The following is a 25,167-nucleotide window of genomic DNA, read 5'->3' on the forward strand; positions in this document are numbered from 1 at the left end:
ACCCTATGGCTGAGTCTTCACGGCACGGCTTTCCTGGCAGATCTGTGCTAATGAGCAGCCTCAAAATTACAAATGGCTGCTCATTGGCATGATCCTGTGGCTCATTAGCATAACAGCATGAGAGCTTGGTCTCGGCAGAGGGGGGTGCAGGCAGTAAAGAGGTTATGTGAACATGCCTCAGAGGGTCTTTTTGCTGGCAGTCATCAGACCCTTTATGCCTGAAAAAAATCAGGCATAAGAGGGTGGCAACAGAGGGTCTTTTTGCCGGCAGGGGCATGTCCACACAGCCTCTTTACTGCTGGCACTCCCCTCTGCCAAGACCAAGCTCTTGCACGGCTATGCTAATGAGCCATGGGATCATGCCAATGAGCAGCCATTTACAATTTCAAGGTTGCTCATTAGCATGAATCTGCCAGGAAAGCTGTGGCGTGTAGACCCAGCCTACATGACTCTCCACATGCACAAATAGTATTTCATATGTCTACACTGTTCTTTTCCCAGAGCCTTTCCTTGCTGCAGTGAAAGACTTTAGTGACCTACCAGAGTCTTTTCCCATTGCCTCCAAGTTGCTAGAGCCTTTCACTGCCACATATAAATAGACATTACTACTATAGTACTATACACAACCGCAAGTGTAGATAAAGTTAGTTAAATGTAGACAATATCTTCTTCATTAGGCCCAGGAAGAGTATGTTCCTGTTCTTTTCAGGTGGTGGTGGGTTTTTTTGTTTTTTGGGTTTTTTTGGTGGCAGGGAGGAGGGGGGCATGGCAGGGTTGGGACATGGATTGGTTTAGATCACCAACTAGAAAGTCTAGACATCTTTTTGGTACTTAGGAGGGTATGCTAAGGGAATTTACTTTTATATGAGCAATTGTTTAGCTTTAATATAGTCCTACACGTTTTTAGTATATTAGAAACGTATCACTTATGAACAAAAACATAGTGTCAAACTGTATTACGACAGCTGAAATTTAGTTAAACATACAAAACAATGTGGATGTTTTGTTGTTAAACAAAACATGTCCTTCATACAGTATATGACCTAGTGTGCCATATTTATAAAGCGTGAGCTCAAGCATCCCATGAATTTTGCTTTACATAGAAAATTTGTGATGGGCTTTCCATTTTTGTATTTAGATGGTTTAAGAGATTATGACTATAGTGTTATATTAAATTCAGATTTAATCTTAAGCAGGTTTACAAGGAACATTGGTAGCTACTCTGGTGGCTTTCTCTAGGAATTGCTTTGAGAGTAGCTGCATTTGGGAGGAGGCAGACCATTTTATGGAACAGTGCCATTAATGAAAGCTCTATATTCACCTTTTCAGGTGGGTTCAGTAACATCATGTCGCTGCCCAGCTCTTCTGCATGTCATGCTGTGAAACCTCTGTGATAAACAATTTTGACTAGATAATTGAAAATCCTGATCACGCTTCATATATGGTAACCCTTCCCAAACCTGGTTGGGGAAATTTCAAAGACTAACCCTTTTATATTTATCTCTGTGTTCAGGTCTGCAACTAAAAGAAATAACAAACAAGTATGGAGCAGGGGGAATGCTGTGAAGATTTGAATTTTTATAATACCAATTACATTGTTTATCTTCATAGGTGATATTGGAAACTATTATTATGGGCAGGGCCATCCCATGAAACCTCATAGGATCCGTATGACTCACAACTTGTTGCTAAATTATGGCTTATACAGAAAAATGGAAATTTACGTGAGTATAAGCAGCAGTGAATATGTTTAAATTACTGTTTAATGATACAGTAACTTTTAACCTCCACCCCCCACCCCAGTATATGATAAGAATTATTTCTAGGAGCTGATATTTTGCTCTTCTGTTTGGGAAACATTAATTTTTTTCCCCCTCAGTTTTTAGTAACTTAAAATGAATCAGAACTTTGCAACTTACATGGGAAGCCATGGGTTGTGGGCCATATGTGGCAGAAAAGCAGGGTTAAGCCCCTGTGGGAGGTTGGATAGTTTGCGCTTTTATGTTTCATTTCAGAGCAATGTATACCTTTTATCATTAATTGTCAGCACAATAATTGGTGAAATGTGTTGGAGGCTGCACTAGAAATATATTGGATGTTAATTTCATTATTGGAGATATAGCCACCCTTACTCTATCCGAGTATGCTTAGAATACAGAGTTTTCCAGTGTCTTTTTATTACATGTTTAAGGGAGATGGAATTGATTGAATGATTTTTGTATCTGATTTTAGTCAACTATTAAAGCAGAAATTTGTTACAACTTTATTTTTGTCAGAGTAAAACTAAATTTACTTTCTTGTTTACAGCGACCCCATAAAGCTACAGCTGAAGAAATGACTAAGTACCACAGTGATGAATACATCAAATTTCTTAGATCGATAAGGCCAGACAATATGTCTGAGTATAGCAAGCAGATGCAGAGATGTAAGTCTCCAAACTGGATTAAGTCTACATTATTCATGTACTGGATTGTTAACTGTTGTGTATTGTGTGAACAAGTATTGGTTTTCTAAACATTTAACAATGAGTTCATGGCATTGTTTCTCCTTTACATCAGTCTATAAAGAGCTTCTAGTTTTTGTCTCAAGACTACTCTGAACAGCAAATGCTTTTCAAGTATACAGTTATAAGTATGGGGTCAGATTGTCCCCAATACAGAGCCTATGGAAGGCCTACACTCCCATTCTGAGGGCTTATGCGGGAGGTAAGTGCTATGTGTAGGTCCTTTTGTGCTTGGGCAACTTTTGCTTTTAATGGTGTTGGTACTTAAGTGGTTCTAAAAATAAAAACAAACATATTCTAAGATAAGACCTTTATGAGTCGGTAAATGTTACTTCCTCTGCTGTTGAATACTCATTTGAGAAGTAAAAGCTGCCGGTGAAGTGTGAGCTGAATATTAGAATCAGTCTTTGTACCCTGGAGAGAGGTTGGCTCAGACTGCAAACAGTTTGTGGGAAATAGTAGGCACATCGCAGTTGTGCAGTCCATGTTCTTTTATCGGCTAATTTATCACTTAATGCATTAATTAATTTATCACTTAATGCATTGTAAAATGTGGTTGGTCGAATTTTACACCAAAAAAAAAAATTATAGACGTGCCTGTGAAATGTTTCAGTAAACAAACTACACTACATGAGAGCACATTATATAGGATTTCAAAACTCTCACTGTTATACATGTAGGCTGGGTCTGCATGGAGCTGGTCTCCTAGCAGATCCATGTTAATGAGCAGCCTCGCAATTGCAAATGGCTGCTCATTAGCATAACTGGGCGAGAGCTCTCTCTTGGCAGAGGGGGTGCCTGCGGTAAAGAGACTATGTGGATGTGTGCCTGCTGGCAAGAAGCCTCTGTCTCCAGCCCCTTATGCCTGAGGGACTTTTTACTGGCAGGGGCACGTCCACACAACCTCTTTACTGTCAGCACCTCCTCTGCCTAGAGCGAGTTCTTGCACAGCTATGCTAATAAGCCATGGGACCATGCTAATGAGCAGCCATTTGCAATTGCAAGGCTGCTCATTAGCATGGAGGTGCCAGAAGAGTGGCTCCATGTAGACCCAGCCATATTTAATCTGCTCTTCCTAGGAGTGAGAAAAGATCACACCATCTGACTTTTATGGAGAACTTTAAATACATTAAATTAACTGTTCACGTTTTTTAAATGAAAAGACTAATTCATCTGCAAGCATTTCTTGTCCCTAAAAGTACACCTGCAGGCTGAAAATGTCAAGATTCAGTACAATGTACCTCTTGAACAGTTGAATCACTAAACTGCTAAAAACGTAGTTCAGTGAAAATGTAAAGTAAACTTGAATGGTAACCATTCTACAGGTTACATTTGGTAATTTGAGAAGTATATGTCTGTAGTAAATATGCTGAACTGTGCACTGGAAAACCAACACCACTTTTCTTATGCAGTTAATGTTGGAGAAGATTGTCCTGTGTTTGATGGACTGTTTGAGTTCTGCCAGCTGTCAACAGGAGGTTCAGTTGGTAGGTATATGCTGTACACCTGGGCTTTGTGGTTTTCTTGATTTTTTTTTTTTTTTTTTTTAAAAAGATTTATTATTATGGTAGTGGCAATTAAAACCAAGAAATGTGTGTCTTTAGTCATAGTAAGCAGTGTTGTAGCCAAGTTGTTGCCAGGATAGTAGAGAGACAAGGTGAGTGAGGCAAGATCTACTGTTGGATGGTAGCTAGTCTATATGAGAGAGAGAGAGAAGCTTTTGAGCTGTTGATCTCAGTGATATGTGGTATTGGACTTCGTGTGAAACATCAGATTGATTAGTCATGCAGATTGTTGAATATCAAATATGGTAATTTTGTAATGCTTTTTATACAGGTAGAGCCAGAATGGCCTTGAGAGAAGTGGCTTAAACAGATAATCTTGTTACAAGAAATAGGGTGTTAGGAATTATTAAAAAAGGGATCGATAATAAGACAAAAGATATCATACTTCCCCTATATAAAACTATGGTACGCCCACATCTCGAGTACTGCGTGCAGATGTGGTCTCCTCACCTCAAAAAAGATATATTGGCATTAGAAAAGGTTCAGAAAAGGGCGACTAAGATGATTAGGGGCTTGGAAAGGGTCCCATATGGGGAGAGGCTAGAGAGACTGGGACTTTTCAGTTTGGAAAAAAGGCGATTGAGGGGCGATATGATAGAGGTATATAAAATCATGAATGGTGTGGAGAAAGTGAATATAGAAAAATTATTTACCTTTTCCCATAATACAAGAACTAGGGGACACCAAATGAAATTGATGGGTAGTAGGTTCAAAACTAATAAAAGGAAATTTTTCTTCACACAGCGCACAGTCAACCTGTGGAACTCCTTGCCTGAGGAGGCTGTGAAGGCCAGGACTCTATTAGGGTTTAAAAAAGAGCTTGATAAATTTTTGCAGGTTAGGTCCATAAATGGCTATTAGCCAGGGATAAAGTATGGTGCCCTAGCCTTCATAACAAGGGCAGGAGATGGATGGCAGGAGATAAATCACTTGATCATTGTCTTCTGTTCTCCTTCTCTGGGGCACCTGGCATTGGCCACCGTCGGCAGATGGGATGCTGGGCTTGATGGACCTTTGGTCTGACCCAGTATGGCCATTCTTATGTTCTTATGTTCTTATGTTCTAAGAAATGTAATCAGTTTTTCTTCCAATACTTTCAAAGACATTTATTTTTTTTTCTTGTTGGTTTTTAGCTGGGGCAGTAAAACTAAACAGACAGCAGACTGACATGGCTGTTAATTGGGCTGGAGGACTCCATCATGCTAAGAAGTCAGAGGCATCTGGTTTCTGTTACGTCAATGACATTGTGCTTGCTATCCTAGAGCTGCTGAAGTAAGTTCTCAATGAGATTGAAGCATAACTTATGATGTAGAAATGCTCTTTGATTTCTCTCTGCCCACGCCTGAGTTCTGTATGGAAATTGGCTTGGATGAGATCAGAGTAAAGCACAAATAAACAGGCTATCTAGAAAAAAGGAAGAATAGAGATAAAATTACCCTTCAATTACAAGTAACCCCAAAGGCTACTAGTAGTAACACAAAGTACAGAATTTTTAGATGGAAGTATATAGATACATATTTTAAGTGGACTGTGTAAACAAAATGTGTTAGGAAGATTAACTTGTAGTTACTTCATTGTTTCTTTCTTCTACTTCCCCTGTCTGCCAGACACTTAAATTGAGATGGAAAGGGAAAGATGTAATATATGAGAACAGAGTAAAATAATGTTTTAAAAAATGAGACTACAAACAGAATGTGTCAATATCCAAGCATTTTCACCAGTGAAATCGTACACAAGAGTCAACACCACAGACAAAAGCTTCATTTCCTTCTTTCCTGTTTTCTTCTTTGCCCTTTTGTATACGTTAGTCTTGTGTCTTTTTTGAAAGTGGGACTGGACTTTAACAGCCGCAATAAGGACAACTGTAGGCCACCTCATAAAACTACTTCTCTTCTCCCCAAAAAGAACAGTTAACATCTTTAATACCATCTAAGGGACTGTCAAACCACAGCTTATTTCTTTCTAAAAACTCTTGCTGAAAGAAAAATGGAACAAGGGATGTTTCTAAAATGAAAGCCTTAATGTTTTACATTTCAGGTGCTTTAACTTTTTTCCTTTTCTGTATCTTTAATAAAAGATTAAAATGAGGTTTATTTGTGTGTTTGCCATGATACTAAACAGACTGAGTCTCTGTATACTAAACCATGAACCTTGCTTACCACTGTTTAATGTCGGACAGTGGCACGGTTATATGCATCACGTTAACATCCTTGACCCTTTGGGCCCATATATTCCATCTAAATTAATACACTCATCTTCCCCCGTGCCCCTTTTTCTTCTCCCTTAAGATCTTCTCCAGCCTCCCATCCCCCTTTCCTTTTCATGGTCATAATCTGTTTTATTCACTCTGAAAGTCCTTATCAGCCACTCTAAGACCTGGCAACTAATATTTTTAGGCTTTGCATGTGTTTTTTTTGGTCACAAGCTTACAGCAAAGTTGCAACATTATAGTGTTGCTCAGCTAATCTAGTCTTTTTATTAGAGGGATATCAAAAAAGAAGAAATGAGGTGGGAAGGGAGAAGGACCTAGATCAGGTGTCGGCAACCAAAGTAACGAAAGAGACTTTTTTTTTCAAATTCAGTAAGAAACTTGAATTCATTCTTGTTTTGTATGTATGTGAATGTGAGAGGGTCCTTAATGTCAAACCATACATTTTGTAACCCCACTTTTAAGAACTACGTGCACAAAGTGATTGGTAGTGCGATACTGGTTTGTTGCCGGACATTCACAAACTTTACATATTCTGTTTCCTCACTCTTTACATGCATGGTTTGTACCACTAACTTACTGACTTTCTCTCTCAATCTTTCCTTCTCTCTGGAGGATGCTGGATGCTGAATAATTTCATTTTTGTTTTTGAAATCACTGTACAGCTGCTCTGATACTTTGATAAACCACTCTTCTGTATATTTGCCATCCGTGAATGGCTTTCCTCATTCACTATCTCTTGAGGTGCCACAAAACTAGACACAGTTATGCTACTTGTTGATTTCACCCATTGAGCAAACTTGTTCTTACTTCATTCTGCTTTGGGTAGCAGCTCCTCCACAGCTTTTTTGTGTGGCATCTCCAGTTGGATACTGTTTGGCAAATGTATTGTGTTTTTTGAGAGAGTGCCTCTCAAGGTTGCATTTTTTGTTGGTGGTGAATTTCTCATGCAAATGAGATATAAAGAGAGTCCAGATGAACTTGATATAAATGCAAAGGATTGGGTCTATTCATTTGAAATTTTCTGTTTTATCTTTGATTTTTCCCCTTTTTTGAAGTCATTCCAGTCCCACTTTAATTATGCCAATTTTACTTCACATTTAATTTCAGTTTTCTGTTTTAGAAGTGTGCTGCCCTTTACAGCAGGAATGCCGCAAGCTTCCTTTTTCTTTGCAAAATGAAGACTTAATTAGCAACACGGTCAAAAGCCAGATACGGTATCGTATCCCACAATAGTAAAGGGGGAATTATCCAACATTTTGAATAGCATACCGTTTGCTATTTAGATGGTCACTGTTTATTGCAAACAGAAGCATTGTTTTGTTTTTGTTTTGTTTTGTTTTGCAACTATAGTGTCAGGAGCCACAAAAAAGTCCTTAAAGATCAGGAGCTATACGTTACAGTCCCCTGACCTAGACCAGCAGTTCACTATGCTCGTGAACGTGCCACATGCATGGCCCACCTTCATCTCAGTGAGCCACAGAATCTCCTTTCTTACAGACAGCTCCCAGAATAGGGTAGTTTTTGGTAATTGCACTTGCAGTCATAGAATTTGCACAGTTTGTTTGAACCATAGCACTTTGGGTACAGAGGGCATGCACGACTCTCAACTGTGTGCAGTCAGTATAGATCTCACTTTACGTGTCCTTGCTTTATGTACATGCCACTTGAGTAACATCAGTAGGAAAAACACCCTGTGATCAGAAACTAGAGGAATCTGGCAACCCTGCCCATGGGCAATGGTAAACAAAAAGTCTTGTGGGCCACACCGTAGAATCCTGGTGGGTCACAGGTTGCCTGCCCACCACTGAGCTAAATAGAGAGTCTCCCATCTCAGGAGGTGGTTGGGGTGCAGTTGGAATAGTAATATTGCCTCAGTGCCTGCACCAGGATGTCTCAAAAGAGCGTGGAGGCAGCAGCCATAATGGTGGAACTTGCTTCTTCCTTTGTTGTTCTTTTAGGCTGCATCTATGCAACCCCTCCCTTTCAGAAGGAGCATGAAAATCCAGCTGACTGAAAATGCAAATGGAGTGCTAATTTGCATATTCAGCACCTTGTTTGCATAATGGTGTCCACTGTCCATTCCGGAAGAACTGCTTTCAACATGTACAACGGCTGTGTAGATGGGGTTCCTTCGAAAGGAAGCCCTGCTTTCGAAAGCAGCCTTCTTCCTGGAAAAAAGAAAAATTAAGAAGGCTGCTTTCAAAGAAACCCCATCTACTGGCCATTTTGCATTTCAAAAACAGCTCTTCCAGACCAGCATGTGGCCACCATTATGCAAGTAGAGCTTTGGATATGCAAATTAGCACCTAATTTGTATTTTCGATTAGCTGCATTTTCATGCCCCTTCGGAAAGGGAGGGGTAGCATAGATGCAGCTTTAGTGTCACAGTAATCTGTTTCAAAGTCTACCCCTGCCAAAACCTCTTTTTGATGAATCAAAGGTGGGAGTAATAGGTGGGAAGAATAGCCTTTCCTCTTGTTTTGTTCACTGACTAGGTCTAATATCTAAGATATGGCTTTGGTTCTCTGATTTCTGATTCCATGCTTTTCTTGTTCACTAGACTTTTATTTGCATTGAGTTATGTCAATACTTTGTATTTTTGTTTGTACTCATTCAGTCTTCGTCTTAATGCAAAAAGGTGCAAAAGCAACACTTATGGGTTATTGTGACACTTACTCTTTTTCCACTCACACTTGAGCTCACAGTTAAGATAAATTTGTAGGTGCTATTATTACAAGGGTGTGCTGGGGGAATAAGGTAGTGAATTGGCTTGCAAAATGTAGATTCTTGTTTGACAGAATGAGTTTAAATGTTGTGTGGTTTGGTATTGAAGAAATGAATCAACTGCGATTTGTTTTCATATTTATTTTCTTTGAAAAGATATGGTAGCTATGGTTAGACTGTGGTTCTTAAACTCAGAGTGGTGGTCGGAAGGTTACTACATGGGCGGGGGGGGCACTGCAAGCTGTCAATCTTCACTGTACACCAAGCTTTTCTGCCAGAATTTATAATGCTGTTTAAATATATTAAAAAGCCTTTTTATTTATAAAGCGGAGCAGGGGTGGGGAGCGGCACTCATAGCTTTGTTATGTGAAAGGAATCATGAATACAGATGTTTTGAGAACCCCACTGGATTAGATAGGAAATGAAATCTTAACTATGCCACAGTTACTTTCTGATTGCTGAATATCATTATAACACTGACTCGAAATCACAACCCTTTCTGTTGCAGCCCTTTTTTCATGTGCATATGTGTGTTTTTTCCAGATATCACCAAAGAGTCTTATACATTGACATTGATATCCATCATGGTGATGGTGTTGAAGAAGCATTTTATACAACAGACCGTGTCATGACAGTATCATTCCATAAATATGGTGAATATTTTCCTGGCACAGGGGACTTACGGGTAAGCCCAACCATGAATTTACCACTCAATAAAACCAATTTTTTTTAAAATTTTCATGAAAATGTTCATTTTAAAGTTTGATGAGTCCTTCTGACGACAGTTAAATATGGGGGAAAAAGCCATATTCATTGGAAATTTCCTTCTAACTTTCTGGGAAATATTCAGAACTATTTTTTAAGCAAATTTAACATGAACCCAATCTCCTGGACTCACATGTTCACTTTATTTTTTTTTAATCTGTTCTTTCTAGGCTTGATCTAGTCTAGAAAATTAACTCTGTTTTAACAGTGTCAGTCAGGGTGTGAAAAATCCACTCTTGAGCAGCAAAATTGTGCAAGTCCCCATGTAGACAATGGTAGGTCAACTGAAGAATTTCTGTCTGGTTTCTGATGTAAACTACATACTGCTTACACTTAATTCTTCCGTTGACATGGGAGACAGGATTACCAGGGCAGGTGGGAAAATCGCTCCTGTCTTGGTTTCTGCACTTTGGTTCTTTACGGATATGTTCACACTTAAACTTGTTAAATTGTGAGTGTTCTGAAGGCGTGTTCCATTTTAACTCTAGAAATGTGTGCTGAATACTTCCAGTAGTACAATTACATTGTTGGCTGTAAACTCTAGTATGCAGCTTGATAATGAATTAGGTTCCTGCTCTGATGCCCCAGTGTGTGAGGATGTCGGTTGTATTTGAGAAGTTAATTATAATTTTCAAAAGGGAATGTAATAGTTATTAAACATTATCAAAACTAAACAAAATGTTGTTGTGAAAGGTAGGTAGGCAGGCATCATTCCTTTGTTGTCACCTTTATGATGGCTCTAGGAGATCTTGGTATGTGATGCAGCATCACCAGTATTCCCAGGGTGAAGTTGAAGGTAAGAACTGATGATTCACCATGCATACTGTGGAGACTAATTGTTAAACATTAAATCACTAGTGTGCAGAAATTTCATCTTAGTTTGGTTATTGCAGGCATTTTGCAGTTCTAGAATTGCTTGGGCTTGGCTTATGCTAGGAAAATAAGTCTGTTTTAGATACACAATTCCAACTTGGGCAATTGCATAGCTAGAATAGACTTATCTGAACCCAACTTACCTGGCCGTCCTCACTGAGGAAGGTCGATGAAAGAGTTTCTACCATCAACCTCTCTTACACCTTGACTGATGATCCCTGATAGGTCGATTTTGCATGTACCTAACAAGTGTGTGAAATCGCACCCTGGAAGGTCGAACTTGAGCATGTTAATCTTCTGGATAATGGTAGATGTAGCCTTGGTTTTGTTAAATTCCTTATAGATCGCTTGTTACAGAAATCAGATGGTCATATTTTGTGAAATTACCTGGTTGGCCACAAGGTGGTACTGTTGATTCAAACAAAAAGTAGATATAATAGGATTATTATTGCAATGATAGAATTCTTCTGAAGGCTTATGTAGCTTGCAGTTGTTAGTGACAAGTCTGTTCTCATGAAGCCCCTGAGATTCCTTAGCTAAAGGAAGTAAAGCATTAGTTTGTTGAAATTAAATGAAACAAACAGAAAAAGATCTGCTCTTTTATTGGGATTTACTTTTTATGGTGGGCCTTCAGAATGACAAGTGATACCTCAGCTGTGAGAGAGCACCATCCCACGCAGTCTTAATCACTTCTTGTAGTAATCTTCTTTTTGAATAAACTGTTATATATGGAGATATTAAGACTTCTCCTGTAGCTATCAGATCCCCAATTAAAAAAAAATGTCGGGTATTTCATTGGTCTCGTAAAGCTAGCAGGGAGGGAAGGCTCAAAGAAGCCTTCTAAAGTAAGAATTGGGAGATGTTCCCGCTCAAGTTAGGCATCCATATTGCCACTGCCTTGTATAACACTACCTAGTGTATTTCTCTTAGCTTGCTCTAATCTATCAGGCTATCTTCTGTTTGTCAGTAGGCTCTGGTTGGCTGTGTCTACACTACCGAGATCTTTCGAAAGAAGCCCTTCCAGAAGATCTCTTCCGAAAGAACTTCTTTCGAAAGAGTGGATCCACACACAAAAAAGCATATCAAAAGAGTGATCAGCTCTTTTGAAAGAGAGCATCTGCACAGCACCCCCTCTTTCAAAATAATGGACCGGGGATCAAAACATCAGGACCCATGAGGACTGATCTTTCGGAAGAAGGGCCTGTGAAGCACCTACACACGTTTTCCTTTCAAAAGCAGCTTTCAAAAGGGGGCACTCTTCCTGAAATGGGAAAGGAAGAGTGATTTCAGAAAAAAAAATTCAGGTTGACCAAAACATTGTTCATCACAAAATATTTCATTTTGATTGCTGGTATCTTTAACTTTTTTTTTTATTAAAAGCAAAAGAATCTTGCAAGTGTCTTCCACAAAACACTGAAGGAGGTGTTGCCCGAATTGCTAGGCATAACAGGGACATTTACCTATGATGTGACAGACTCTGGCTTCAATGACTGGCACACATTCAATGCAAGAGTAACAGACTCATCCTAGAATGTCCTATAGCTACGCACTTTCATTTTGATTTTTAAACTGATTTTTACTGAAAAATGCCCCGGTTTTATAAGTACTAATTTCTTCTGTTTTTTTTCACCATACTTTTATGTCATTCAAATATTAAAGTAACTTATTAAGAAAATACTATACATTGCATAAAATTATATATGTAGATAATACATTTGTGTATAACCAAAGCTTTCTTTTGAAGTAAGGCTATGTATTACTTCAGAAGATACACAAATGAACAGTGAGCCATGCAAGCTCTGAAGTGTATGCACATATGAACGTACTGGTGAATCTCACGCCCACCACCTGCACATTTCAAGCTCTTATCTATTAGTTGTTCAAAGATTTGATAATCTAAAATGGGGCAAATATTAAAATCTTTCTCAGAACACCAGAAAGTACTTGAAAGTTTTAAAAAAAGAAAAACAGGAGAGAAGAAGTTATATGTACACTGAAAATGGTATACTATCAAAACAAAAAAGCAGTCCAGTAGCACTTTAAAGACTAACAAAATAATTTATTAGTTGATGAGCTTTCATGGGACAGACCCACTTCTTCAGATCATAGCCATACCAGAACAGACTCAATATTTAAGGCACAGAGAACCAAAAATAGTAATCAAGGCTGACAAATCAGAAAAATATTATCAAGGTGAGCAAGTCAGAAAGCAGAGAGGCAGAAGGGGGTGTGTCAAGAATTAGATAAAGTCAAGTATGCTTAAGAGCCCCTGTAATGACCTATAAAATTCCCATCCCAGTTCAAACCACATGTTACTGTGTCGAATTTGAATATAAAAGAGAGTTCAGCAGCCTGTCTTTCCAAACTGTTGTGAAAATTCCTTTTCAGTAAAACACAGACTTTCAGGTTATTAACAGAACGACCCACTCCATTAAAGTGTTGCCTGACAGGTTTGTGAATCGGGAGTGTTTTTACGTTTGTTTTATGCCCATTACTTCTTTGTCTGAGAGAGTTTGAAGTCTGTCCAATATACCGAGCATCTGGGCATTGTGGGCACGTGATGGCATATATGATGTTAGTTGAACATGAGAATGTGCCTGTGATTCTGTGAATAACCTGGTTAGGTCCAGTGATGGTATCTCCAGAATAGATATGTGGAAAAAGTTGGCAATGGGCCTTGTTGCAAGAAGTTCCAGGACTGGTGTTCCTGCGGTATAGACTGTGGTTGTTGGTGAGAATACTCATAAGGTTGGCAGGTTGTCTGTAGGAGAGAACAGGCCTGTCACCTAGGGCCTTCTGGAGTGTGGCCTCTTGATTAAGGCTAGGTTATAGGTCTTTAATAATGTGTTGAAGTGGTTTGAGTTGGGGACTGAAACGACTGGACTTGTTTTGAGTTCTGTAGCAAATCACATTGAACAGAATTGAAAGCAGTAATCTACTGAATACTCTTTCCCTGTCTTCTAAGACCACCAGAATCTGTGATGTTTACCCAGAAAAATATTTTTGCACAGATTTTTTTCATCTTTTTTTTTAACTGTGGTAATAAACATTAATAAATTCCTGTGAAAGATTACATAAATTAAAAATTGCAATCGAGATGTTAAAATGTAACTGGTAAGCCTTACCCTGACTGAACGAGGCTTACTGATTAGGGTTAACCAGTATGGGCTGGGTTGAAAATTGTTTAGCACTTAGTATTCTGTGTGTTCACCATATAGTTTTTGTCTTTCTTAACAGCAACAAAAAAGAATAGGCTGTTTCCATATATAACAGATGGATATTGTACTACCAGTAAAACTGCTCAATTACAAAAAAAAAAAAAAATCCAGAAAAATACTCAGATTGGCTCACTGTAAAATTGTCCATGTATCCAGCAAGACTGGTTTCTGATTAACCCAGTAAAATTTGGACTTGTGTCAACGTACTTAAAATAACTGACCTGATGTATTCAGCTCTCTAGTAATTGACCAATGTTAAACCAGTTGCAAAAATTCTCTTGTTTATTTTGGTTTTCAGGCCTTTTAGTAAACTCCCCTTTATGTGGAAGCTCTTAACCGCTTTAATTGGGAGCATATATTTCTCATTGCTCATACCCATCAATCAATAGACTGTTAGGACACATTTTATATATCTGTGAATGTATGGCTTATTTTATAGTGTCTTATTATTCTGTACATTAACCAGCAGGGACAAGGGGAAGGGGATTACTGTGCATATGGCTTGTGGCTCCCTTCCAATCTGCAAGTGAAGCTTCTGTTCTATTTTGAAATCTTTCTTTTTTTTTATGGAGCATCATAAAGGTGGCTTTTTGCTCTGTCTCTCATAATCAATATGTTGGGCATGGTCCACTCTCTCTCTCCATTTTAGTAATGACATCCATCTATATTGGGCTTCAGAATAATCTTGTAGAAGGGGATCAAGCACACTATTTTTTTTTCCTGAATAATAGTGCATCATTTTAATACACATAGGCTGTTGTGGTTTGGTAAGCATTGTCATCTTTTTAATAGTGTGTTTGTCAACTTCCTTTTTAGGACATCGGAGCTGGAAAAGGCAAATACTATGCAGTTAATTTTCCAATGAGAGATGGTATAGATGATGAATCATATGGACAGATATTCAAGCCAGTGAGTATTGTCCAAATTCTATTTGAAAAATTCCATCAGTATTGTCGGCTTGAATGTAAGATTTGCTATTTTATCTTGTGTTTATATAGATCATATCCAAAGTGATGGAGATGTACCAGCCCAGTGCCGTGGTACTGCAGTGTGGAGCAGATTCATTATCTGGTGACAGATTGGGGTGTTTTAATCTTACCGTCAAAGGTAAACAATAGAGAAAATGCTCTGTTCGCTAGAATGTCTGGGATTGATTAACTCTTATTTAGGAGAAAGAAGCTTTCATTCTCCAAATCACTGTAAAATAATATGTTTGAGGGAGACAGGTTGAAGTTGGCATGTTAAGACTTGGATATTCTCTTCTAGCCACTAATCCATTTCACTACCTTTCATCATGAATTAGACCGATAAACAGAAGAGATCCAGGCACAGTAATTTTTCTCTCCCGCTCGCATCTATTAACTAAAATTAAGCAACTCGCATTTCTGCCTTTTCCATAACCATTTCTTTAGATTTTTGTCCATTATCTTTTTTTTTTCTGGTCTCATTTCTTCCAAAATTTTTGTTTCCCATTACCTCTAGCTCCTTTTGTTTTGGAACTCCTCGGGTTTTCCTCTTACTCCCTGATTTTTCCATAGCTATGCAGCTTAGTTTTAGGTTGTAGAGTGATGCTCCAAATATATAATTTCCAGCGTAATTATTCTGAATTTAAATTTCTGTCATGTACTTAGTCTGAATCTGTGGAGTCATTTTGCCGTACAACTAGCTATATTTAATTGTGAATGCTTTCTCAGCCGGAATTGAGAATATTAGTTATGGCACTAAATTTACTAGTAAACTACAATGTTCAGGGCCATTCTTTAACTTTTGTTCACATTAAATTTCCCTGAACTCATTTGATTTTAATAATTTTAAAACCCTTCCTCAATCTCTGCAGCTAAAAGTGTTAGTATTAGCAAAATGGTGAGGGAGAAGTAACATTCTTCTAATATATCTTAGTTCTGTCCAGTGCACTTTCTACAGAAAGTAAGAAAAGTCAAACAGTGAGAATTGTTTTCGTATGTTAGTGACTACTATTACATACTTCTAACTTACTTGAATCACCATGATTTTCTTTAAGGCAGTGATGTCCAAAAAGGGTGTAAGGGATTGCCCCATGAGAGCACTGGAGTTTGGTGCTTCAGCCATGAAGTTCACAACTCTAGCCTTGTGGAGCACCAAGGCTTGAGCCCCATGGTGGCACCAGAACTTGGGGCTCTAGCCTCAAGCCTCCTGGTTTCTGCCACAGGTATGCACCAGGACTCGGGACTTTAGACCTACAGGAGACACTGTGCTCTTCACCCTCAAAATGACTGTCTAGCGGACTCCCTATTGAGAGCCATTTTTTTAGATGCTTTTTAAAAATCACAGCCAAAGTGACTTATCTAAGGTTATGTGAAGTTTTCAGAAGATTTGGAAACTGAGCCCCACATCTCCCAATTCCCAGTCTAATGCCCTTAACCGCAAGACTATCCTCAAAATAATTACCACATCCTGAACTGCGATATGGTCTAGTCTGTGACATTCCAGCAGCACAAGAGCCAAAAGTAGCCATGTCTCCCTTGTTTGAAACTTTGTCCCCATAACTGATGATTTCGTTGTCGTATAGCTCATTTGGAACTTATCAGCTGGTATACTGAATAGACTGATCTCCTGAAGTGTGCTGGGCTCAACCTGGAACCAGGGAGAATTGGGTAGCTGCAATCTTCTCCTTTTGTGGGTCCTCCTCTGCATGAATCCAGAAACCTTGCACTAGATATCTCTTTGCATACCTGTGTGAATTATAAAAAGGACATATTTTTAGGAAAGAGTATTGCAAAGCTTGGAAATATTGTCCCACAGATTCTGTCCATTTCTCATTTACCAATCTTGACATGTAGAGTCATTCAAATGAGATTAATTCAGTGAAGAGATTAAATGGCTGTGTTGAAGTTTAATTATAGAGTTCTTTCATTTTAATTAAGTTCCTCTGACTTTTTGAATAGAAATTTTCTTTTTTAATTTGTTTATAAATCTCTTTTGGTAGGTCATGCTAAATGTGTGGAGGTTGTGAAGACTTTTAACTTGCCACTTCTGATGCTAGGAGGAGGAGGATATACTATCCGTAATGTTGCTCGATGTTGGACATATGAGACTGCTGTTGCCTTAGATTGTGAAATTCCTAATGGTAAAAACTAATTTTGAAATAGACTTTTGTCGAAACTCTCATAAGAAATGTGAAGTTGATTTTTAAAAACCAAACTTACTCTTAAACTTACTAGTCCAGTTTATGGTGGATGGGTAGCAAATTTTTCATCACCTAAAATCAGCATCCCTGTGGGGACTTAATGTAATTCTGGCATATGACACTTTGTTTTAATCTCTCAGACACTGAGTCTGGTACTTTGTTAATAAGCTGGGGAGGTATGCGCAGCCTTGGGGATGTTCAGAGGTTTTCCAGGAAATACATCATCTCATCTAAATAGTTGCTTCGTTTCTAGCAAAATCAGTACAAACTAAAATTGCATACAGGCAACATGGTGTTTATACTGCTCTAAATACTCTACACAAGGGTAGGCCAGGTCCATCCTGCCCTTGCTACTCCTTTTCCCTTTGCAATGTGGCTGGAGGGTTTCACACAGTGTCCCTAACCCCAGCAAAATCTCTCAACTCCTTGTTGGCTGGAAATATGTGGCAGGCAGAAACCTGTGGCAGCTGGCCCCGCGGCAGCTGCCCCAGGGAGCCAGCCCCACTGTAGGTGGCAGCCCGCCCTGGGCAGATAGTCCCTTGGTGGCAGCTGGAAGCCCATCCTGCAGAGGGGACCCTAGCAGGACACACTCATTTTCCTACTTACTTTCCTTCTGGTCTTATCCTCTCTTAAAGACTTCACGGCTCCTTATTATGCCCTGTACACAGTGTCTACGTCTACACTATCCAAAAACTTCCAAATGGCCATGCAAATGGCCATTTTGAAGTTTACTAATGAAGCACTGAAATACATATTGGCTACGTCTACACGTGAAGCCTACATCGAAATAGCTTATTTCGATGTAGCGACATCGAAATAGGCTATTTCGATGAATAACGTCTACACGTCCTCCAGGGCTGGCAACGTCGATGTTCAACTTCGACGTTGCGCGGTACCACATCGAAATAAGCGCTGCGAGGGAACGTCTACATGCCAAAGTAGCACACATCGAAATAAGGGTGCCAGGCACAGCTGCAGACAGGGTCACAGGGCGGACTCAACAGCAAGCCGCTCCCTTAAAGGGCCCCTCCCAGACACAGTTGCACTAAACAACACAAAATACACAGAGCTGACAACTGGTTGCAGACCCTGTGCCTGCAGCATGCATCTCCAGCTGCCGCAGCAGCAGCCAGAAGCCCTGGGCTAAGGGCTGCTGCCCACGGTGACCATAGAGCCCCGCAGGGGCTCGAGAGAGAGCGTCTCTCAACCCCTCAGCTGATGGTCGCCATGGCGGACCCCGCTATTTCGAAGTTGCGGGACGCACAATGACTACACGGTCCCTACTTCGACGTTGAACGTCGAAGTAGGGCGCTATTCCTATCCCTTCATGGGGTTAGCGACTTCGACGTCTCGCCGCCTAACGTCGAAGTTAACTTCGAAATAGCGCCCAGCGCGTGTAGCCGTGACGGGCGCTATTTCGAAGTTAGTGCCGCTACTTCAAAGTAGCGTGCACGTGTAGACACGGCTATTCAGCGCCTCATTAGAATGTTGGCGGCTGCGGCGCTTTGAAATTGTCGCAGCTTGCTGCTGCGCAGCTCGTCCCCAGCAACTTCGAAATCCCCTTATTCCTATCAGCAGATTTTGAAGTTGCTGGGGTCATTTCAAAAAGGACCCCCATCTGAATGAGCCATGCAGCAGCAAGCCGTGGCAATTTCGAAGTGCCATAGCTGCCAGCATTCTAATGAGGCGCTGAATATGTTTTTCAGCACTTCATTAGTAAACTTCGAAATAGCCATTTGCATGGCCATTTCAAAGTTTTGGGATAGTGTAGACACGACCAGTATGTCAGACCAATCGGTCACTAGCCATGAGGGATAAAAAAAATTCTTCTTCGAGTGGTCCCCGTGGGTGCTCCACAATAGGTGTCAGGCTCACCCGGCGCTGCAGATCGGAAATCTTCCAGCAGTTTCTCCTGGATCGCACATGCACTGGCGCGCACCGCTCCCCCACGCGCCCTCGGCCACGTGCGCAATCCGGTCCCCGCCAGTTCCTTCTCAACCGCCATCGGCTGCAGACGGAATCCACTCAGGCTAAGGCCAGAGTCAGATTAGATAGTTGTTTTCTACGTGTAATTTGTTGTTTTTGGTTATTAAAAAAAAAAAAAAGAGAGAGAGAGAGAGAAAGCAAAGACAGAGAATATCAGCAAAAAAAAACCAGAGAGGAGTGGAGAAGAGAAAAGCGGACGTGAAGGCCATGTAGGCCGCCCGCTGCCCCGCAGGCCGGTGATCGCTATTTGGGGTGGAAAGGCACGGATTAAGTGCTAAGTACCCTATTAACACTAAAGGACTCACCGCAATGGCCTCTTCTGGTTTTAAAAAGTGTGAGTCATGCCGCGAAGCTATGCCGGCCTCCGATGGGCATAGCAAATGCATCCGCTGCTTGGGGGAATCACACGTTACCCAGAAGTGTTCTCACTGTGCTAAGGTCACAGCCAGGGCCAGGAAGAACAGAGAGATGAGGCTTAAAATGCTCTTGTCTGATAAGGCTTTCCAGCCGGACTTGCTGGAGAAGCCTTACCCAGAAGGGCCCTCTGGGTTGCATAAGAGGAAGGCAGCTTCTCTGACCCTCTCGGTGCAGAAACGGAGGAAACTCTCCCTGGCTCGATCCTTGCTGGCGGGTTCAGCGAGCAGGACGAGCGGCGCACACAGCCCCCAGCTGCATACTCAGGCAAGCGGCAGTGCACGTGGCAGAGGCTGAGCCTCCGGTTACACAACAGCCGGCACACGCGGCGCCCAGAGCGTCAGCGAGGCAAGTGCTGGACCTGGTGGCACTGCTGCAGGCGGCACCGGCCCCTGCGGCACCAACGGTGCAGGGGCACGAGGCACGGAGTCTGCAGGCACCGGAGGAAGCTACCCGCGCGGCACCGCAGCTGATTGTGCCGAGCGTGGCACCGACAGCGGGGGCTGAGATCCCCGGCATGGGAGGGGGTGGTGCCAGCCCCACAGGGGAGGGGCAAGGCAAAATCAAGAACCCGGTACCGCAGCCCATCTCTGGACAGGGCTGCGCTGCTGTTAGCACCAAGCCCTCCCCCTGTGATACACACGCCGCACCGAAGGCCTGTCTCCCCACCGGCTTATCCAGAACCTCCTTCTCCATTCCTCCAACCAATGTCACCATGGCTTGGGCCACCGTCACCATTTCTGGGAGTGGATCCCCTGGAGTACTATCACAAGCCAGTTTCACCTCTATCTGTGTCGTCGCGGAGGTCTCGCTCTCCCAGACATTGGGGGTACACACTCGGTGGGTGGTCCAGGTCTCCACTGGACCCTTGCCCATGCTGCTATGGTCGTCCTCATCATGCTGGACACAGACACTGCAGGCCTACATCCAGGGGCAGGTCCCCCCCCGGCCGCTCAATACCCCCGTGGACACTCTCGATCGGGGACGGAAACACAGCTGTCTCAAGGGGAGTTAGTTTTAGAACCCCGAGACTTTCCTTCACAATCCTCCAGGGAGCAAGTGTATCATCGACCACAGGAGCCTGAGGGTTCAAGGGAGGTTTACCCCAGTGGTTCCTCCTCATCCTCCCCAAATGAGGCCATGGCCCCCGGGGATGTCTCCTCCCCGGATGACCTTAAACAATTTCAGGGGCTATTTAAAAGGGTAGCTTTCATGCAAGACATTCAAACGGCAGAGGTGCAGGAGAAACATCACAAAGTCCTGAAAAATTTGAGACCCCCGGCTTCATCCAAAATTGTTAGTGTGCTGGACGAAGCCATTATGGAGTCAGCCACTACCATGTGGCAGACTCCGGCCTCTATCCTGCCTACGAACAAGAGAGCGGATAAGAAGTACTTTGTCCCGGCAAAGAGCATGGAGTTCCTCTTTAGTCACCCACAACCAAATTCTTTGGTGGTCGAATCGTCCCAGCAGAGGTCGAAGGCTTCTCAGTACAAAATGGGGAGATCGGACAAAGATGCTAAGAAGCTAGAGCTGTTTGGCAGGAAGGTATATTCCTCTTCTACCCTGCTATTGAGAATGGCAAATTATCCGGCACACCTAGCAAACCATAATTTTGATAATTACTCCACACTTACTCCCTCATGGATTCACTTCCGGAAGACAAAAAGCCGGTGTTAAAGGCAATTGTTCAAGAGGGCTACGCAGCATCGCGGACGGGAGCCCAGATTGCCCTGGACGTGGTGGACACGGCGGCACGTTCAACAGCTACAGCAGTGGTCATGCGTAGAGAATCCTGGCTCCAGACGTCTGGTATCCCTAGGGACCTACAGGCAAAGATCGTGGATCTTCCCTTTGATACACAAAGCTGTTTGCAGACTCAACCGACTCGGTCCTCCACTCCAGTAAGGACTCGAGAGCTACACTTAGAACCTTGGGCATTTATACTCCCCCATACAGGAAAAAAAAAAATGTATCCTCAGCAAAGATGCTACGCTTACCAACCACAGCGTGCTCAATATCAACGGGGCTACGACCACGGGCGCCAGGGTGCTGGAGATCATAGCCATGGGTTACATGATCCCCTTCCAGTTGCTCCCACCAATGAAGCCTCCCGCCAGGCCTCACCTCAGGGACACTGCCCACGAGGTGAGGCTCAAGCAGGAGGTGGACCACCTGCTACTTCCTAACAGAGAAGAAAACAGGAGGCTGGAGGCCCATCTTAGATTTTCGGGGCCTCAACCATTACTTGCGCAAGCAGCGTTTTCGGATGATCACAGTTGCCTTGATACTCACGGCACTGGACGATGGAGACTGGTTTGCAGCCCTCGACTTACAAGATGCTTACTTTCATATAACAATCCACCCGGCACACAGACGCTTCCTCCGCTTCACGGTCGTCAAGGAGCACTTCCAGTACAGGGTTCTTCCGTTCGGCCTCTCCTCGGCCCCCAGAGTTTTTACCAAAACCCTGGCAGTGGTGTCAGCCTACCTGCACAGAAGGGGGTGTTTATTTTCCCATATCTGGACGACTGCCTGCTGAAAGGGGCCTCGAAGGCAGAGGTCTTACACATGATACGTGTCACAGCGGACATGTTTTCTTCAGTGGGCCTAGTTATCAACCTCGCAAAGTCAAAGACCGAACCCAAACAAGATATAGAGTTCATAGGGGCACGCATAAACTCTATCACAGCAAGGGTGTACCTACCTGACGCCCGCTTCCGCGCCATCAGTTCTCTGGTGCAAGTCATCACATACAGCCCCATGGTGCCGGTCTTAACGTGCTTACAGCTGCTGGGCCACATGGCGGCAGCGACCTTTGTGGTACAGAATGCCAGGTTACACATGCGAAGCCTGCAGCATTGGCTGGCGAGCGTTTACAAACCAGCATCCCACACTGTCCACAGGGTGGTGTCGCCCACGACAGAGGTGTGCAGATCCCTGGCGTGGTGGGAAAACCCCAAGAATCTGCTAGTGGGGGTGCCCTTTCACCAACCACGAATTTCTATTTTTCTTACTACTGACGCCTCCCACATAGGATGGGGAGCGCACATCGGCGACAAGGTGACGCAAGGGCTATGGTCCCCTGCGGAACAGACACTGCACATAACATACTGGAGCTCAGAGCAGTGTTCAACGCCTGGAAACATTTTCGAGATTACCTACATGGCAAAGTAGTCGGGATCAACACCGCCAATACCTCCACTATGTTTTACATCAATCGACAAGGAGGAGCACGATCCCGTTCCCTATGTGCGGAAGCAGTCCGATTGTGGAACTGGTGCATCGCCAACAACATAACGTTGAAAGCCTCGTATTTGCCAGGCGCTCACAACGTGAAAGCAGATCAACTGAGCAGGTGCTTCACACTCACGCATGAATGGCAGATCTGCTCCGATCTGCTACGGCGCATTTTTCGTACGTGGGGGTTTCCCCAGATCGATCTGTTTGCCAACCAGTACAACAACAAGTGTCCCCGGTACTGCTCCAGGGCAGGAGTGGGGCGGGGGTCCCTGGGGGACGCATTCATGATTTCATGGAGGGGCCCCCTACTTTACGCATTTCCCCCCACAGCGCTTATCCACAAGGTTCTGCAGAAAGCCAGAAGGGAGAGAGCTTGCATGTTACTCATAGTTCCAACTTGGGATTGGCATCAATGGTTTCCCTTGCTTCTGCGCATGTCGGACCCCCCACCGCTTCCTCTACCGGTGGCACCGGACTTACTCACGCAGGCTCAGGGGTCCATAGTGCACCCACACCCTCAGGGTCTGCGTCCACAAGTATGGCTAATCCATGGCTCAGCTCCTTAGAGAGCATGTGTACGGAGGGAGTACAACAAGTCCTGGAATGTAGCCGAAGGACCTCCACCAGGAGGACTTACAAGCAGAAAAGGATTCGATTTACAGCCTGGTGTTCCACCAAGCAGTTAGCTCCCCTTGACGTTCCTACACCTGTGATACTAGAATACTTACTGGACCTCAAAAGAGACGGGCTTTCCCTATCCTCGCTAAAGGTCCACCTTGCCGCTATATCAGCCTTTCGGCATACATAGGAAGGACCCACTGTATTCGCCCATCCTATCGTTACAAGGTTCTTGAAGGGGCTGGTAAACCTGTACCCTCCTCAAAAACCGCTTCCACCATCGTGGAATTTGGACTTGGTGCTCAGCACGCTATCGGGTTCACCTTTCGAACCATTAGCCACAGTTCCCCTACGTCTCCTTACAATGAAAACAACCTTCTTCCTTGCAATTATGTCAGCCCGCAGGGTGAGTGAGCTCACAGCAGTGATGCCAACGCTGCCCTGCACAGTATTCTCAAAGGAGGCGGTAACCGTAAGGCTGTACCCAGCCTTTGTTCCAAAAGTTTTTTCGGAGTTCCGTCTTAACGAACCAATAGTTTTACCCTCGTTTTACCCAAAGCCTCACAGCTCCAGCAAGGAGGCACGCCTACATCTCCTGGATGTGAGGAGGGCGTTGGCCTTCTACATAAACAGAACTAAGTCCTTCCGGAAAACGGACAGGCTTCTAGTCTCTCTCGCTCCCAGGTCAAAGGAGAAGGTCTCTCTTCACAGAGAATCTCAAAGCACATTGCGTCCTGTATAAAAATGTGCTACGAGCTTCGAAAGACTCCTTTGCTGGCCCCGCCCAGGGCTCACTCCACCAGGGCGGTGGCGGCGTCAACAGTCTTCTTCAAGGGCATCGCGTTAAAAGATATCTGTAGAGCGGCGACCTGGTCGTCCTGCGACACCTTCGCCAAGCATTATGCCCTATATCGGGTATTCGACGAGGATACCCGTCTGTCGACAGCAGTCCTCTCGGGGGCAAGCTGCACATAAACCGATTACCCACCTCCTTGCTTGGGTTACTGCTGGGTAGTCACCTATTGTGGAGCACCCACGGGGACCACTTGAAGAAGAAAGAGAAGTTACTCACCTGTAGTAACGATGGTTCTTCGAGATGCGTCCCCATGGGTGCTCCACCACCCGCCCATTCTCCCCGCTTCGTATCTCTGTCTAGTATTTTTCTGGAGCATTCGAGGCGGTTGGTCAAGGAACTGGCGGGGACCAGATTGCGCACGTAGCCGGGGGTGCGCAGGGGAGCGGCGCGCGCCGGCGCATGCGCGATCCAGGAGAAACTGCTGGAAGATTTCCAATCTGCGGTGCCGGGCGAGCCCGACACCTATTGTGGAGCACCCACAGGGACACATCTCGAAGAACCATCGTTACTAGAGGTGAGTAGCTTCTCTATTCTTTGTCTGCTTGAAACCACTCTTGTGTCTCAAGTCACATCAGCTTATCAGGTTAGTTCCTTACATTATCCTCAATCAGAAACTAAAAGTAATCACATGTGGTTTACTGCTCATGGGCTGCCAAACGGTATACAAGATACATTGGCTGGTCCCAGTGCATGCCCCTTCTTCCATGGCACCTAGACCCAGATGTGGTCCCCCTGATGACCCAGAACTCTGCCTATGCTCCTGTCATATAATAAATAGTGTGCCAGCAGATCACACTACAGTTCGCTTAGTGCGTTTGCGTGTGTTTCTGAAACTGGAAATATAGGAATACTAGCTCCAGTTCGGGTCTCTGGTCAGCAGTTTGAACTCCTCTGCCCTGTAGCCATGTAAAACGCGTGGGGATTGTCGGACACTTCGTGGAGGGCAATAAAAGCAAAATTGCCTTGTGGTGTCTACACTGGGGATTTGTCCACACTAAACCCCCTCTACTCCTCCCCGCACCCT

The 25,167-nt window shown here is 43.2% G+C and overlaps 1 protein-coding gene across 2 annotated transcripts in view; it reads left to right on the top strand.

Moving 5' to 3' along the window:
- HDAC2 (histone deacetylase 2) overlaps positions 1-25,167 on the top strand; it is a 47,986-nt gene that overhangs the window by 9,980 nt on the left and 12,839 nt on the right. For both annotated transcript variants that reach the window (XM_074990715.1, XM_074990716.1), the window contains exons 2-9: positions 1,612-1,724; positions 2,308-2,425; positions 3,916-3,990; positions 5,202-5,340; positions 9,548-9,689; positions 14,677-14,769; positions 14,859-14,967; positions 16,826-16,966. In XM_074990715.1, coding sequence (XP_074846816.1) covers positions 1,612-1,724; positions 2,308-2,425; positions 3,916-3,990; positions 5,202-5,340; positions 9,548-9,689; positions 14,677-14,769; positions 14,859-14,967; positions 16,826-16,966 — 930 coding nt within the window. The remainder of the gene's footprint in view (positions 1-1,611; positions 1,725-2,307; positions 2,426-3,915; positions 3,991-5,201; positions 5,341-9,547; positions 9,690-14,676; positions 14,770-14,858; positions 14,968-16,825; positions 16,967-25,167) is intronic.

This window comes from Carettochelys insculpta, chromosome 3, assembly GCF_033958435.1.
Source record: "Carettochelys insculpta isolate YL-2023 chromosome 3, ASM3395843v1, whole genome shotgun sequence".
Taxonomy (NCBI): domain Eukaryota; kingdom Metazoa; phylum Chordata; order Testudines; family Carettochelyidae; genus Carettochelys; species Carettochelys insculpta.